General features: G+C 41.5%; 1 protein-coding gene across 2 annotated transcripts; it reads left to right on the plus strand.

The window, feature by feature from the left end:
* Positions 1-8,836: 8,836 nt before the first annotated feature.
* AFG2B (AFG2 AAA ATPase homolog B) lies at positions 8,837-15,450 on the plus strand. Of its 2 annotated transcripts, XM_013177572.3 has the most exons (8): positions 8,841-10,280; positions 10,762-10,947; positions 11,527-11,685; positions 12,219-12,428; positions 12,860-13,087; positions 13,456-13,590; positions 14,299-14,424; positions 15,105-15,450. In XM_013177572.3, the coding sequence occupies exons 1-8, from the start codon at positions 9,201-9,203 to the stop codon at positions 15,255-15,257; spliced, it is 2,277 nt and encodes a 758-aa protein (XP_013033026.3). In that variant the 5' UTR covers positions 8,841-9,200; the 3' UTR covers positions 15,258-15,450. The 2 variants fall into 2 exon arrangements, with proteins under 2 accessions (XP_013033027.3, XP_013033026.3); XM_013177573.3 differs by lacking the exon at positions 12,219-12,428 and having other exon boundaries at positions 8,837-10,280.
* The last annotated feature ends 18 nt before the right edge of the window (positions 15,451-15,468 follow it).

Consider the following 15,468-nt stretch of genomic DNA (forward strand, 5'->3'; position numbering starts at 1 on the left):
GGTGTGGCTCTCTATATTAGAGAGTGTTTAGATGTTGAGGAACTTGAGGCTGGGAATGATAAGGTTGAGTCCCTATGGGTTAGGATCAGCGGGAAGGCCAACAAGGCAAGCATCCTGGTGGGGGTCTGTTATAGACCCCGCCAAACCAGGATGAGGAGATGGATGAGGAGTTCTACAGGCAGCTGGCAAAAGCCGCGAAATCGTCAGCGCTTGTTCTCGTGGGGGACCTCAACTTCCCAGACATATCCTGGAAACACAACACAGCCCAGAGAAAGCAGTCTAGGAGGTTTCTGGAGAGCGTGGAAGATAGCTTCCTGATGCAGCTGGTTAGAGAGCCTACCAGGGGAGGTGCCCCGCTAGACCTTCTGTTCACAAACAGAGAAGGACTGGTGGGAGATGTGGTGGTTAGAAGCTGTCTTGGGCAGAGTGACCACGAAATGGTAGAGTTCTCTATTCTTGGTGAAGTCAGGACGGGGACCAGTAAAACCGCTGTCTTGGACTTCCGGAAGGCATACTTTGAGCTGTTCAGGACACTGGTTGGCAGAGTCCCTTGGGAGGAGGTTCTGAAGGGCAAAGGAGTCCAGGAAGGCTGGGCACTCCTCAAGAAGGAAATCTTAATGGCTCAGGAGCGATCTGTCCTCACGTGCCCAAAGACGAGCTGACGCGGAACTAGACCGGCCTGGCTGAGCAGAGAGTTGTGGCTCGAGCTTAGGAGAAAAAGGAGGGTTTATAATCTCTGGAAAAGAGGGGGGGCTACTCAGGAGAACTATAAGGATGTTGCGAGGCTGTGCAGAGACAAAATTAGAAAGGCCAAAGCTCATCTGGAGCTCAATCTGGCTACTGCCATTAAAGATAACAAAAAACGATTTTACAAATACATGAACGCAAAAAGGAGGACTAAGGAGAATCTCCATCCTTTACTGGATGTGGGGGGAAACTTAGTTACAAAAGATGAGGAAAAGGCTGAGGTGCTCAATGCTTTCTTTGCCTCAGTCTTTAGCGGCAAGACTGGTTGTTCTACGGATACCTGGTACCCTGAGCTGGTGGAAGGGGATGGGGAGCAGGATGTAGCCCTCACTATCCATGAGGAAATGGTTGGCGACCTGCTACAACACTTGGATGTATGCAAGTCGATGGGGCCAGATGGGATCCACCCGAGGGTACTGAGCGAACTGGCGGAAGAGCTGGCCAAGCCGCTTTCCATTATTTATCAGCAGTCCTGGCTATCAGGGGAGGTCCCAGTCGACTGGCGGCTAGCAAATGTGACGCCCATCTACAAGAAGGACCGGAGGGTAGACCTGGGGAACTATAGGCCTGTTAGTTTGACCTCAGTGCCAGGGAAGCTCATGGAGCAGATTATCTTGAATGTCATCACGCGGCATTTGCAGGGCAACCAGGCGATCAGGCCCAGTCAGCATGGGCTTATGAAAGGTAGGTCCTGCTTGACAAAACTGATCTCCTTCCATGACCAAGCGACGCGCTTGGTGGATGAGGGGAAGGCTGTGGATGTGGTCTACCTTGACTTCAGTAAGGCTTTTGACACCGTTTCCCACAACATTCTCCTCAAGAAACTGGCTGCTCGTGGCTTGGACTGGCGTATGCTTTGCTGGGTTAGAAACTGGCTGGATGGCCGGGCCCAAAGAGTTGTGGTAAATGGAGCCAAATCCAGTTGGAGGCCGGTCACTAGTGGAGTCCTCCAGGGCTCAGTGCTGGGGCCAGTCCTCTTTAATATCTTTATCGATGATCTGGATGAGGGGATCGAGTGCACCCTCAGTAAGTTTGCAGATGACACCAAGTTAGGTGCGTGTGTCGATCTGCTCGAGGGAAGGAAGGCTCTGCAGGAGGATCTGGATAGGCTGGAGCGATGGGCTGAGGTCAACTGCATGAAGTTCAACAAGGCCAAGTGCCGGGACCTGCATCTGGGGCGTAACAACCCCAAGCAGCGCTACAGGCTGGGAGAAGAGTGGTTGGAAAGCTGCCTGGTAGAGAAGGACCTGGGAGTACTGGTTGATAGGCAGCTGAATATGAGCCAGCAGTGTGCTCAGGTGGCCAAGAAGGCCAACAGCATCCTGGCTTGTATAAGAAGCAGTGTGGCCAGCAGGTCTAGGGAAGTGATTGTCCCCCTGTACTCGGCTCTGGTGAGGCCGCACCTTGAGTACTGTGTTCAGTTTTGGGCCCTCGCTACAAGAAGGACATGGAGGTGCTTGAGAGAGTCCAGAGAAGGACAATGAAGCTGGTGACAGGTCTGGAGAACAAGTCTTACGAGGAGCGGCTGAGGGAGCTGGGGTTGTTTAGCCTCGAGAAGAGGAGGCTCAGGGGAGACCTCATCGCTCTCTACAGCTACCTTAAAGGAGGCTGTAGCGAGGTGGGGGTTAGTCTATTCTCCCACGTGCCTGGTGACAGGACGAGGGGGAATGGGCTAAAGTTGTGCCAGGGGAGGTTTAGGTTGGATGTTAGGAAGAACTTCTTTGCTGAAAGGGTTGTTAGGCACTGGAATGGGCTGCCCATGGAGGTGGTTGAGTCACCATCCCTGGAGGTCTTTAAAAGACGTTTAGATGTAGCCCTTAGTGATACAGTTTAGTGTAGGACTTGTTAGTGTTAGGGCTGAGGTTGGACTAGATGATCTTGGAGGTCTCTTCCAACCTAGACGATTCTGTGATTCTGTGAATTAATATAACTATCTTTAATCAACATACTCATAATTAAGTATACTGAATAGAGAAAATAAACATTATTAAAACTAAATCCTAGTATTACCTCTCCGAGAATTCTTGTCCTCCTTTTACAAGGAAAATCAGTGAAAGCATGTGCAGGAATTTTATTAAATCTTATGCAGTTTAGAACTGTTCTAACAAATATTTTAATATGTTTCTGTGTGAGCCACCAAAACAGGAATAAGGGAAGTAATTTATAACTGAATTTCCAAGCAAGGACAGAGTAAATATTTTTTCTAGAAGTACATCCATGTGATAGAATGATCATTAAACCAAACAAACTACATGAACATTTTTATCCAGTCTACTGTTTTATAAAAGAAAACAGCTTATCCATTTTACTGGAAATACATATCAGCAATAAAATTAACTGCTTACCATCCAGTAATTTAAACGGAAGACAGTATCTGTTCAAACTGCATACATATCACTCATGTGAAAGAACTTAGCTAAAAATTTCGTCTGCAAAGCATTATTGCATCAAGCTAGTTTTCACAGAAGCAGAGCTGAAAACTTGCATAAATGAAAAACAAAACCCACTGAAAATTGACTAATGGAGTACAGCGCCATTCTTCTGCTTCAGAATTTCAGATGATGAAATATTCTTAAAAGCACTTCAGAAACCGTGAACTAGAACTTAAACTGTCCTATGACATTTAGACATTATGTCATTGTAATTATCCTTTTAAGACCATTAAACTGATGTTTTAACCTTGCTAAAATTACAAATTTGATAATTTTATAGAGGAGTGGAAACAGTTTTGTAGAGCTTCACATATAGCTAAATTCAAAAAGTAAAGAACATCATTACACACAAGCAAGCTCTGTGTTAAAGTACCAGAACTTGTAGTGGCCCTAAGTACAAACTGTTTTGACAAGAGAACTGACTAATTCATGAGGAATAGTCCCATCCAGCGTTTATTCCAAATGACAATCAATATGCAAATTCTGATTACATCCCTTGCCTTTGGCTAGCAAACGTGATGCCCATCTATAAGAAGGGCCGGAGGGTAGACCCGGGGAACTATAGGCCTGTTAGTTTGACCTCAGTGCCAGGGAAGCTCATGGAGCAGATTATCTTGAGTGTCATCACACGGCATTTGCAGGGCAACCAGGCGATCAGGCCCAGTCAGCATGGGTTTATGAAAGGCAGGTCCTGCTTGACGAACCTGATCTCCTTTTATGACAAAGTGACGTGCTTGGTGGATGAGGGAAAGGCTGTGGATGTGGTCTACCTTGACTTCAGTAAGGCTTTTGACACCCTTTCTCACAGCATTCTCTTCAAGAAACTGGCTTCTCTTGGCTTGGACTGGCATACGCTTTGTTGGGTTAGAAACTGGCTGGGTAGCCAGGCCCAAAGAGTTGTGGTAAATGGAGCCAAATCCAGTTGGAGGCCGGTCACTAGTGGAGTCCCCCAGGGCTCAGTACTGGGGCCAGTTCTCTTTAATATCTTTATCGATGATCTGGATGAGGGGATCGAGTGCACCCTCAGTACGTTTGCAGACGACACCAAGTTAGGTGCATGTGTCAATCTGCTCGAGGGTAGGAAGGCTCTGCAGGATGATCTGGATAGGCTGGACCGATGGGCTGAGGCCAACTGTATGAAGTTCAACAAGGCCAAGTGCCGGGACCTGCACCTGGGGCACAACAACCCCAAGTAGCGCTACAGGCTGGGAGATGAGTGGTTGGAAAGCTGCCTGGTAGAGAAGGACCTGGGAGTGTTGGTTGATAGTCGGCTGAATATGAGCCAGCAGTGTGCTCAGGTGGCCAAGAAGGCCAACAGCATCCTGGCTTGTATAAGAAGCAGTGTGGCCAGCAGGTCTAGGGAAGTGATTGTCCCCCTGTACTCGGCTCTGGTGAGGCCGCACCTCAAGTACTGTGTTCAGTTTTGGGCCCCTCATTACAAGAAGGACATGGAGGTGCTCGAGCGAGTCCAGAGAAGGGCAACGAAACTGGTGACAGGTCTGGAGAACAAGTCTTACGAGGAGCGGCTGAGGGAGCTGGGATTGTTCAGTCTGGAAAAGAGGAGGCTCAGGGGCAACCTTATCGCACTCTACAGCTACCTTAAAGGAGGCTGTAGCGAGGTAGGGGTTGGTCTATTCTCCCACGTGCCTGGTGACAGGATGAGGGGGAATGGGCTAAAGTTGCGCCAGGGGAGGTTTAGTTTGGATATTAGGAAGAACTTCTTTACTGAAAAGGTTATTAGGCATTGGAATGGGCTGCCCAGGGAAGTGGTTGAGTCACCATCCCTGGAGGTCTTTGAAAGACATTTAGATGTAGAGCTTAGTGATATGGGTTAGTGGAGGACTTGTTAGTATTAGGTCAGAGGTTGGACTAGGTAATCTTGGAGGTCTCTTTCAACCTAGATGATTCTGTGATCCTGTGAATAAAACACTACAGGATTGCTATTGCAATATTAATATGCTTTGAAAGGACACTATATGTTACGTAAATCACCTAAGTTCCAGTGCATTTCCAAAAATTATTTTCTAATGGGAAGAATTAGTAATAACCATTGCTAATCACAAGAAATGCTCAGAGTATTGTTTCCTTGTTTTAAAACTGGAAGCAAATATTCTGCATTCCATTCAATGAGAATTAGACAGCTGTCCCAATTCTGTTTCTCTGACAAGCAGTAAAAAAAAAAATATAAATGGTATTGGACTGGCTGCCTTTTGGAAGCATGCAATGGAAATGTAGTAATGGTAACTATTAACATTGTGCCTAACATACAATTTGTGCCAATTAGACTAGTGTCCAAAAGAAAACCCTAGATCAAAAAGCTTCTTCTACATAAACCCTCTATATACCTGGTGAGATATTACTGCCAAAATATATTTACTGAAGTGAAAATATTCCATGGAAAGTACTGATTTCCACAAAAACTTCCTGGGACTTTTAGAACAAGAGAGCAGCTTTCCTCCCTTGTACTGACCCTGTTCTCTAACAAACCGATTCATCTCACCACACACGCACACATCACAAAATTAAAGAGAAGTTTTCTGTCAGGTTAGCATGTTGAACTGAGGGACAAAGGAATCAGACAACTACTAGGGATGACTATATGGGATTTTCTAAGAGGAAGAATGTTGGTACAGAGCACGTACCTACCATTTTACATGTCTGAAGCAAATTACCTTTGTAGAATTCTTTGCAGAATTTAAGGAATAAACATGATACTTTAAGAATGTGCCTTTAAACAGAAAAAAACTGTGAACAATGGTCAGAAATGGACAGTCAGAATAAGTGCGCATGACACTTTCTTTTTCATAGACTCCCAATTTCCAGCCGTTTCAGCTTGCAGAAGTTTCTGACACCAGTGTGAGCATGGCTCTTCAGCAATCCTCTGAGCTCTCTTCTCACACAGACCTTCTCAACCCTGAGAACTCTCATGAGCAGCAGTCTTTTCTAAATACTTGTCCAGTCTCCCCATGTACCAACAGTTTTCCATCCACAGCATCCTTCAGAGAAGTTCTACAGATCTACTACCCACCATATGATGGATGACCTCTTTTTCTTTGTTTTGAACGTAGGTTTAAGTACCATCAGTTATTCTGGCATTGGAAGAGACCCTTAAAGCTGGCATTTGCTATCCAAGTCACAATTTTGCAGATCTCTTCCATAGTCACCTCAAAGTTTTCTCTTTTTATGTTGAGTAGTTACAGCCTACTTCTAGTCATTCCTTGCTCAGAAGCCATTCCATACCTTTGATCATTCTTATTGCCTTCTATCCCACTTCTATAAAGGGCACTCTAGGAGGGCTATTCCCTTTGTGCATCACTTCACATTAATGTAAACTAAATTTCATCTGCCATTTTATTGCTAAGTCTCTCAGTCTTGTACGGTTCTTCTGTCATTCTCCACAGTCTGCTCTCATTCCTATATTGAATAGCATAAAATCATTTACTTGCCAACTTAAGCAAAGACACCAGACTCTCCTCTGAAATAATTCAGGTGCAGGCACATATTCTTTTCTGATACTGAGGGCAGTAACTTCCAGCAGAGGTGCAACGTGAATGTTACCTAAGGTGCAGTAATGTCATGATAACAGTTTGGCAGCAGTCAGAGATTTTCCACACTTTCTTCGAGAAATGCAGGGCCTAACGTCTCCTGCCTTGTACATCCAAAATTACTACTAAATGCAATGAGAACATTTTCCTTATAAAGATACAAGGCTGGATGCTCACTGGAAAGTTAAGTGAACAAATTGAGGGTGGCCCTCCCATAAAAACATGCGGACATACAAGAGCTCATTTTACTCCTTTAAGCACATCTTTACAAATTATCTATGAAGTTTTGTTAAAACTGAACCTGGTGCTTTAAATGCACAATATCTAGCATAATTACAATACAGCATTTATATTTGGCCAGAAGACCTCCACTAGACACTAAAATCCTGCTCTAAAGTATATACATGCCATCTACCCACTCTGAGCTATCTTTATTTGATTTATAGACAATTAACAAACATTTCAAAATTCATTTGTCATTAAGAAAAACTACATTAAAGACACTGTTAATTTGTTAACTATTATGATACATACAAGATATAATCAAACTTACCAAAAATATATTCAGCTTAATATCTTATTTACTTTGTATGCAGATAATTATTGTAGCAAGACACAGCTATTTTTATTTTGTGAGCTATAATAAATTGGGAATGATGAACAATATTTTATTCTACCAAAAATCAACAGGTATATCCAAAAGAAAAACAGAAATATTATTCCATCTCTTTAGAATATCATTCAAGTATTTTAAGTTGTCCTTAAAAAGAAGTACACCTGGCCCACTAAATATAAAAGTAAACAGTAAAAGAACATTCTTTCCCAGAAATAAACAGCAATAAACCCAATACAAAAAAGCGGAAACAGTAATGAAGCTGAAAATGATCTGAACACTCACTGTGCTGGTATTTCAGTTTGATATTTGAAACAGAGTGAAGACAATGCTGGACTACAATCAGTTTCTCCAAGAACCGATGACTTGAAATTATCAGATCTGCAAGGAGAAATACAGCCATTCTTGAAGATCAGCTGCCATCTAGTGAATATTAAGAAAATTGTTTAAAATATCGTGTTTGTTTTTGTTTTTGTTTTTTGACAATTTAACTAGATTCTTGGTGGAACACCTTCTTGCCACTTTGTCACTGCTGATTTTGAGGCCTGTAAAAGTTTCAGGAGCATGAGTACTCAAAGTGACGCATTCCAAACCAGAATAGTCATTCAGCTATGTTTTCTGCAAAAGTATATAAATAAGGTCGTGGTACTACAGTTTGGTCAAAAAAGGAACACGCTTTCAAAGAGTTGAATTAGTGACTTTTGGACTCCACTTCATTATATTGAATTCGTATGCATATTTAAAATTAGCTGAACTAATTGGTGATGAACTGAAGGCGATGTTCACATTGCCCGTTTTTGTTCATATTGCTTACTGTTTTGTATACAGCCCTTGGTTCATCAAGGAATGTGATAAAACAGGACACCACCAAAGAGATCTCCTCATGTTTTCCTCATGAGACCTTCAAAGCGCATGCTGGACAGCTTGTAGGCATGCCGTAAACCCCTCCCTGGCTGTCTATGAATGTACCAGTCTGACCAGTGCCGTGTGTTTGAGATGCCAATCCTTGTACATACGAGGTCTCAAACAGAGCTTGTGTGTATTAAGTACATGTGTAACTGCACTCATAGTGAAGCTACTTCCAGGAGTAAAACTGTGCACTTTCTAAATCTCACAGATCGTGGCTTTATATTGCATCCTACAATGCTGGCAGATCTGAAAGGTTTTTATAGAACTATTGCACAATTCATGGCACAATTTGAGAAGATCATGGGCCAAACAGTTATAAAATTGTTTTTTCTCAAACACTGACTGAATATTTGTCAGAACAATGCATTACGACAGATTTATCCATTCCTGAATAAATTTCTGCCTCCTATTCACCTGTACCAGCAGCTGCTCAAGGCAATTCTGTGGCTCCCCACTTCCTTCTCTTACTTAGCACCTAGGGTTGACTCAACCCCAGCTGATGGCACTGCCTTGAGCCAGGGGAACCACCGGAAAAAGGGAGCCCAACTTTTGGGAATGCACTTGGGAAGCACCCACCCGGCGAGCAGGTGGCGCTGTGGAGACGACCTGAGGGAGGCGAGGGATCCCCGGCGTGTCCAGCGGTGAGAACAAGGTGGCTGGCCACGACAAGGGGTATATTAGCCCTATTTCGGCTGGGAATGGAGGATGTGAAAGGCTGAGATGGGGCTGTGAGCCAGGGGCTCGCCTCACAGTGCCCTGACAGCCCTGAGGGGGGCAACAGCGTAGGCGGGAGCGGGAGGGATGGCGAAGTCCCGCCCTGGTGCTCTCCCTCAGTGCGCTTGCTCCGAGGCGGTGCATGCGCGGGGCTCTGAGGAATGGCCGCCGGCTGCGAGTGAAGGGAACTGTCGGGTGAGGGGTGAGTAGGGAGCCCCCGCGGCGCTGCGGTCGCTGCCCATGATGGAGACGGCTCCCTTAAAGCTGCTCCCGCCCGAGCCCGGCGACGAGGGTACGCAGAGGTGCAGGCTGGGCCCTGCCGCCCTCTCCTTCCTGGGTGCGCCGCTTGGGGCCCCGCTGAGGATCTCCCTGCCCGGCGGGAGCTGCTTGTGCACGGCCTGGCCCAGGGCGGACCTGGCGGACGGTTACTTGCAGGTTGACCTGGCCTCCAGGACCGCGGGGGTGGCGGTGGCGGCGCTGAGGGGCCTGACGCTGAGTCTCGGACGGCTGCAGCTGCTGCCCCGTTGCCGCCTAAAGAAGGCGACCGTGAACGTGGTCCTGAGGAGCTCAGCGCTGCGAAAGTCCATGCCCCGAGCAGTGCTTCAGGAGACGATCAGGGACCTGCTAAGAAATGTTTATGTTTCCCATCATTACGTTGTTACTCTTGCCCCAAATCTCGAAACTCCCGTGGTACACATTGAAATGCTCTCTGTAGACCCTTTGACAGAGGAAGCAGGACTGATAACCCCCCAAACAAGCATAAAAATTAAAGAGGTGGTCACTCTGGAAAGGTACAGGCACTTATCGGAGGACACAGGAAAAATTTCAGTTGCAGGACTGGATGATGTGGGAAGGACTTTGAAAGAAATGATTGATTTGCCTTTGCGTTTTCCAAAAACTTTTAAGAAGCTGGGGCTCTCTGTCCCTAATGGGGTGCTACTAATAGGCCCTCCAGGTGTGGGGAAAACTCTTATGGTAAAGGCAGTAGCAAAAGAAGTGGGTGCGTACCTGCTTTGCATCAGTGGCCCAGCCCTGTATGGTTCCAGGCCAGGAGAAAGTGAAGAGAATTTGCAAAGAGTCTTTGAAAAGGGCAGAGAAATGTCCCATGAAGGCCCGACTATTCTCTTTATTGATGAGATTGACTCCTTATGCCCAAAGCGAGGAAGTTCAAACAATGCTCCTGAAGATCGTATTGTTGCTCAGCTGCTAACGCTACTGGATGGTGTAGGTAGTGAAGGCAAGATGGTCCTCATGGCAGCAACAAACAGGCCTGATGCCTTAGACCCTGCACTGAGAAGAGCTGGCAGATTTGACAGAGAGGTAAGCAAACCCTGTTAGACATAATGAATTTCCTTTCTTTTCCAGGGGGACACTTAATAAAGTAATTCATTTTTTTAGAAGAAAAAATGGCTACTAGTCATGTTCTGTAGTGGGATTCCACAGATTTGAGACATATGTCTTGTTTCTCTGTTGTCAACACTGAAATAACATCTTTGCCTAAGACTTATGTTTACATTACCTTAAAACAGTATTTGGTGAACAGTAGCTGACAGTGTCTTATGAACAACTGTTTATACAACACTGTTCACTTGGAAAGTAAGCATAAATGAAAGGTGCTTTAAAAATTTATCATTTGTATGCTGCTGCTAGTAAGTTTCTTGTAAAACTCTTTAGTTGCAATACAGGTAGGTAAATTTTCAGAAAACAGTATAAAGCAGAGACAAAGTTGCTTGCCTAGGTCTACAAAATAAGAGGAATATAGCAAAATATCTCCTTAAAATTTGTATTGTATTTGTTTTAGGTTATTATTGGGACACCAACACTTATGCAAAGAAGATCCATCCTGCAGTTGCTTACATTTAGTATGCCGATTTCTACGGAAGTTGATTTGATTAAACTGGCGGAAATTACAACTGGGTATGTTGGAGCTGACCTTACAGCACTCTGCAGAGAAGCTGCTATGCAGGCTATGTTCCACAGCTCTTTGGTATGCTTGCAAATTAATCAAGAAGAATGTAATTATTATGTACCACACTTTCTCCATTAATACTTAGTTTTCCTGGAAATTCTCAAGATGAAAAAGTCAGAACCTAAAATACTAAAAAGCACCAAATGTGTTATAAATGTAAATATACCAATGCTTTTACTGCATTTGTGGTTTAATAACTGCACTTTGCAGACTTCTTGAGAGTTACGAATGTTAGACCGTTTGTATTCAAGAGAATCAAGGCATTTATGTGTAGTAACCCTGAATCTAGCAACTATTTGATTTTGTAGGTCACTCTGTAATGGAAAAGTAATTTGGGGAAAAACAGTAGTTTTCCCTAAAATATGCGTTTCTGATAAAACTGTGTTGTTTTTTTTTCTTATAAAAACTTTCCAATAAAGAGAATATATTCTACTTTGTGCTACATCTTTTTGTATGCAGTGCTTAAGCTTGTTAGGGCAGGAATTTAATTGATTATTGATTGCATTCGTCCTTTTGTGAAGTGTTTGGCATACTAATAGAGCATTGTAAATTATTATGTAAAAACATTATTAATGTGCTTTATTTGGTTTTCTTCAGGATTCAACTGAAATGGTGATTAACATGGCAAGTTTCCAAGAAGCTTTTAAAAAAATTCAACCATCCTCTTTTCGAAGTGTAATTGGACTAAAAGAGTGTAAGCCAGTCACTTGGGAGCAAATAGGTGGTCTTGAAGATGTAAAACTGAAGTTAAAACAGGTAATGTATAACATGTATTTAGATAAAAAGGCAGTTTCTAATAACCATGTGCTCCAAGGTGTTCTATGTGCTACATTATAGAAATGTATTCTCTTGCAAATTACATGATTCTAAATTGTATTCTAAACATTATTTTCTACTACATTAAGTTATTGCAGTGCTTGTGATTTAAAAACCTTCCTCTCCCAGGATAACAGCAATAATACCATGGAATAATTGTCATGCTTTCCAGTATCTGAAAAACTCTGCAGCAGTACATTTCTGAGTTTGTAGCCAGATGTGGCTCTTGCATGTCATTCCTCAAGGATTGCCTTTTATTCTGTTTGAGACTGAGAGGAAACTTCAAGAAGGAGGGAAAGGGAACGAGGGGGGTCTGTCTTTTTATACCAAGAAAGACCATATTAGTATTCTGCGTTGATTTCAAATTAATGCATGAGCAAAAGAGAGAAATATTTTGCTTAGCTGCTTTATTGAATGGCTGTGAACTCTAGTTCCTTTACTGAGAATTTCATCCCTTTTTTATGTATTGACAGTGCATTGAGTGGCCTATGAAATTTCCTCATGCATTTGCTAGGATGGGCCTGTCTCATCCAAAGGGTGTTCTTCTCTATGGGCCATCAGGGTGTGCCAAAACCACACTGGTGAGGGCTGTGGCCACAAGTTGTCACTGTTCCTTTCTTTCTGTAAGTGGTGCTGACCTTTTCTCACCTTACATTGGAGATTCAGAGAAGATTTTGTCTCAGGTACAGTTTTTAATTTATATGAGATCTAAAGTTTATTTTTGCCTGATTTTTATGAAGTGTAAGTTAGGCCTAAATTTTGCTATTGGAAAAATTATAGTTAAAACTTACCTAGTTTTGAAATAGAAAAAGATAATGCGTTCACATTTATATAAATGGAGAATCTAACCCTAAAATTATACCAGTTTTAAACTTTGAAAGTATTTCTACCCTCTTGTTGTTAGTTCACATAAGAATTTAATTAAAAAGCAGAATCTGTCTGTAGTAAATGTAAGCCAGAATGGCTTTTTGAATGAATGCATCTCTTTTTGTGAACGAATTTATCTTTAAAGTTGCATAATTAAGTCAAAATACAGAGTGAATGTAAACAGGTGATTTCGCCTTACCCAGTAGAAAGTATGCATTAACATTTTATTCTATCAATCCAAAAATAGGTTTTCCGCCAAGCAAGAGCAAGTACTCCAGCAATAATATTCTTAGATGAGATTGACTGTATCTTAGGGTCTCGGTCACACCATAAAACTGGCTATGGTGTCTCAGAACGCGTTCTTTCTGTTCTTCTTAATGAGTTGGATGGCATTGGACTGAAAGTCATAGAAAGAAGAGGAAATAAACTACAGCTTGAGGGCCAATGTCAAGAATTAAGTGACGAGGAAAGACAGGTAATTTTTTAGTTGTTGGCATTCACGTTTTTAAACTTAAAATCCTTAAGCTTAAAAATGTGCTATTCTATTCTGTCATTGTTTCTGATTTTTATAAAATACCATTTATAGATTGCTGATTTTGTATATGCTGTTCATCAATGAGACTTTGTCCAAACAAAATACCCATAAGCAAAGTATTAATGTATAATAATGCTATATATAATAATAATATATAAATTATTAATATTAAAAGGAAAATAGACTAATACAGAGATGCGTTTTCTTCTTTCCCCTTTTATTTTCTTACTAGTAGTTAACAAATGTCTTTAGATAATATCTATCTGAACCACGTTGCACTAACTTGTTCATATAATCTCTTTACTCAGCTAGAGTTTCAGGAAACTTTGAACAAAGATTTCATGGTAGTTGCTGCAACAAATAGACCAGATATGTTGGATGATGCTTTACTGCGTCCTGGAAGGCTAGACAGGGTGATCTATATTCCACCTCCGGATCTGAAGGTGATGTATTACAAATCCATATGTGGCTTCAAATGGAGAGAGAGAAATTGGCAGCATACTTTAATTCAGGAGTAAAGGGGAAATATTCCAAAAATATAAATATATTATAGGAATATATATTAATTATATATTAAAAAATTGATGGATGGTTCACTGAAAATGAGTCACCAGATTCAAAGTACATGAAGTTTAAAAAGGAATAATCCTGTTTGTAATTTAAATACCAGTTATTTTTGAAACGGTGCATGTAGTTACACTATTGCATATAGAAAACATCCAAAAATCTGAAATAATTATTTACAGAATCAAGCTGCAGTTTAGGAAGTATCATAACAAGTTGGCTGTCCTTGCTTCAGATCTCTCTTGTGCCCTGTAAATGCTCAGTGGTATAAATGTTTGTCCTGAGCCCCTCAAAAAAAGAGATGACCCACAGCAGGACAAATATAGAACCTTCAGTGTAAAATAGCATTTTCATGAAGTAGTGAGCAACTCTGAATACCAGACTTTAATATATGAGGTAACCGCAAGAGTGAATATTTCCATTAATTGTATTTTCTTTACTCTTTCGCCAAAAATATGGTACTTCTGCTTTTGGTAATTTCCTAGATCTTTCTTAGTTCTGATTTCAGATTTTTTACTGCTTTGGAGTGGGAGCAATTGTTACTTTGTTTGGTTTTGTTTTCTCATTTAATATATACCAACTTACAGGGAAGGCTTTCCATTTTGAAAATTTGCACAGAAAAAATTCCGTTAGATTCTGATGTGTCACTGCAAGACTTAGCAGTCCTAACAGACCTCTTCTCTGGAGCTGATGTTGAAAATCTATGCAAGGAGGTATGAAATATTCATGGTTAATCTGCGAAATAAACTATAAATTAAACCTTTCAATGAAAATAGTTAACTTCTGGAGGTTACCAAGTCATCTGTAGTACAGATTATTCCACCACTGAAAATAAAGAGAATGAATAAAACAGGAGGACTGAACAAGAATTAATTCTTTAAATAAAAAGCCAAGTAAGTATAAAGGGTTTCTGTGATAATTTACTGGTGGAAGTTATTCTACTGGCAGAAGTGGGAGCTGTACTACCTTTTATTTCATGTGGCTCTTTGTAATTCAGGCTTACATCTGGAGGAATCATATTTTGTGTACTGCAAGCAACTGCAGCATTCTTAGCTGAAAGCAGCATGTACTGTCAAGGCTAGAGTGGAAAAAAAATAGAACAGTCCATAAATACTTGAGCAAAGTTATACTGAAGGCAGAAAAAAATGGGAAGAAAATCCAATATGTAAATGATCAAGGATATGTTTTCTAATGCAGACAAAAAGTAAATGTGAAATTTACACTAGTCTTACCTGATGGTGTGTCTAGTGATAAATATAATTCATAGAATGCTGTTCTCAGATACTTTGTCTCAAATTTGGTTTCATGTAAAATATTTTAAAATACTTACAGTTACTTCTTTGTGACTTAATATTGTAAGCCTTTCAAGCTTTTTTTTTTTTCTTTTCTAAAGGCTGCTTTGTTGGCATTGCAAGAGAATGGACTTGAAGCAACTACTGTAAAACATGAGCATTTTGTAAAATCACTGAGGACTGTAAAACCATCTTTAAGCACAAAAGACTTGGAATTTTATGAAAAATTTTATAATCAAGAATTAACGTCTTGAATCAAAAAGGAGTGATGTGGCATAAGTTTTTTTAAATATATCACGAAGACTGAGCTTTGAAGTGTTTTGTATCTTTCCTGCTTTTTCATACTGTACTTACTGTAGTTTTCAATCTGTATGAAATACAGTAAAATTTCACTAATGAAAAATATGTAATGTCAGTAATGAATAAACTGAAATCATGGTTGCTTGGGCTAGGTTTCCACTGGAT

The sequence above is a fragment of the Anser cygnoides genome, chromosome 11 (genome assembly GCF_040182565.1).
Source record: "Anser cygnoides isolate HZ-2024a breed goose chromosome 11, Taihu_goose_T2T_genome, whole genome shotgun sequence".
Taxonomy (NCBI): Eukaryota; Metazoa; Chordata; class Aves; order Anseriformes; family Anatidae; genus Anser; species Anser cygnoides.

What these genes read in the sequence shown, in the direction of transcription:
- AFG2B (XM_013177572.3), top strand. Translation starts at nt 9,201, where the DNA reads ATGATGGAGACGGCTCCCTTAAAGCTGCTCCCGCCCGAGCCCGGCGAC. An exon ending in CTATGTTCCACAGCTCTTTG is followed by an intron (nt 10,948 to 11,526) that starts GTATGCTTGCAA and finishes GGTTTTCTTCAG; the next exon opens with GATTCAACTGAAATGGTGAT. An exon ending in TTGAAAATCTATGCAAGGAG is followed by an intron (nt 14,425 to 15,104) that starts GTATGAAATATT and finishes TCTTTTCTAAAG; the next exon opens with GCTGCTTTGTTGGCATTGCA.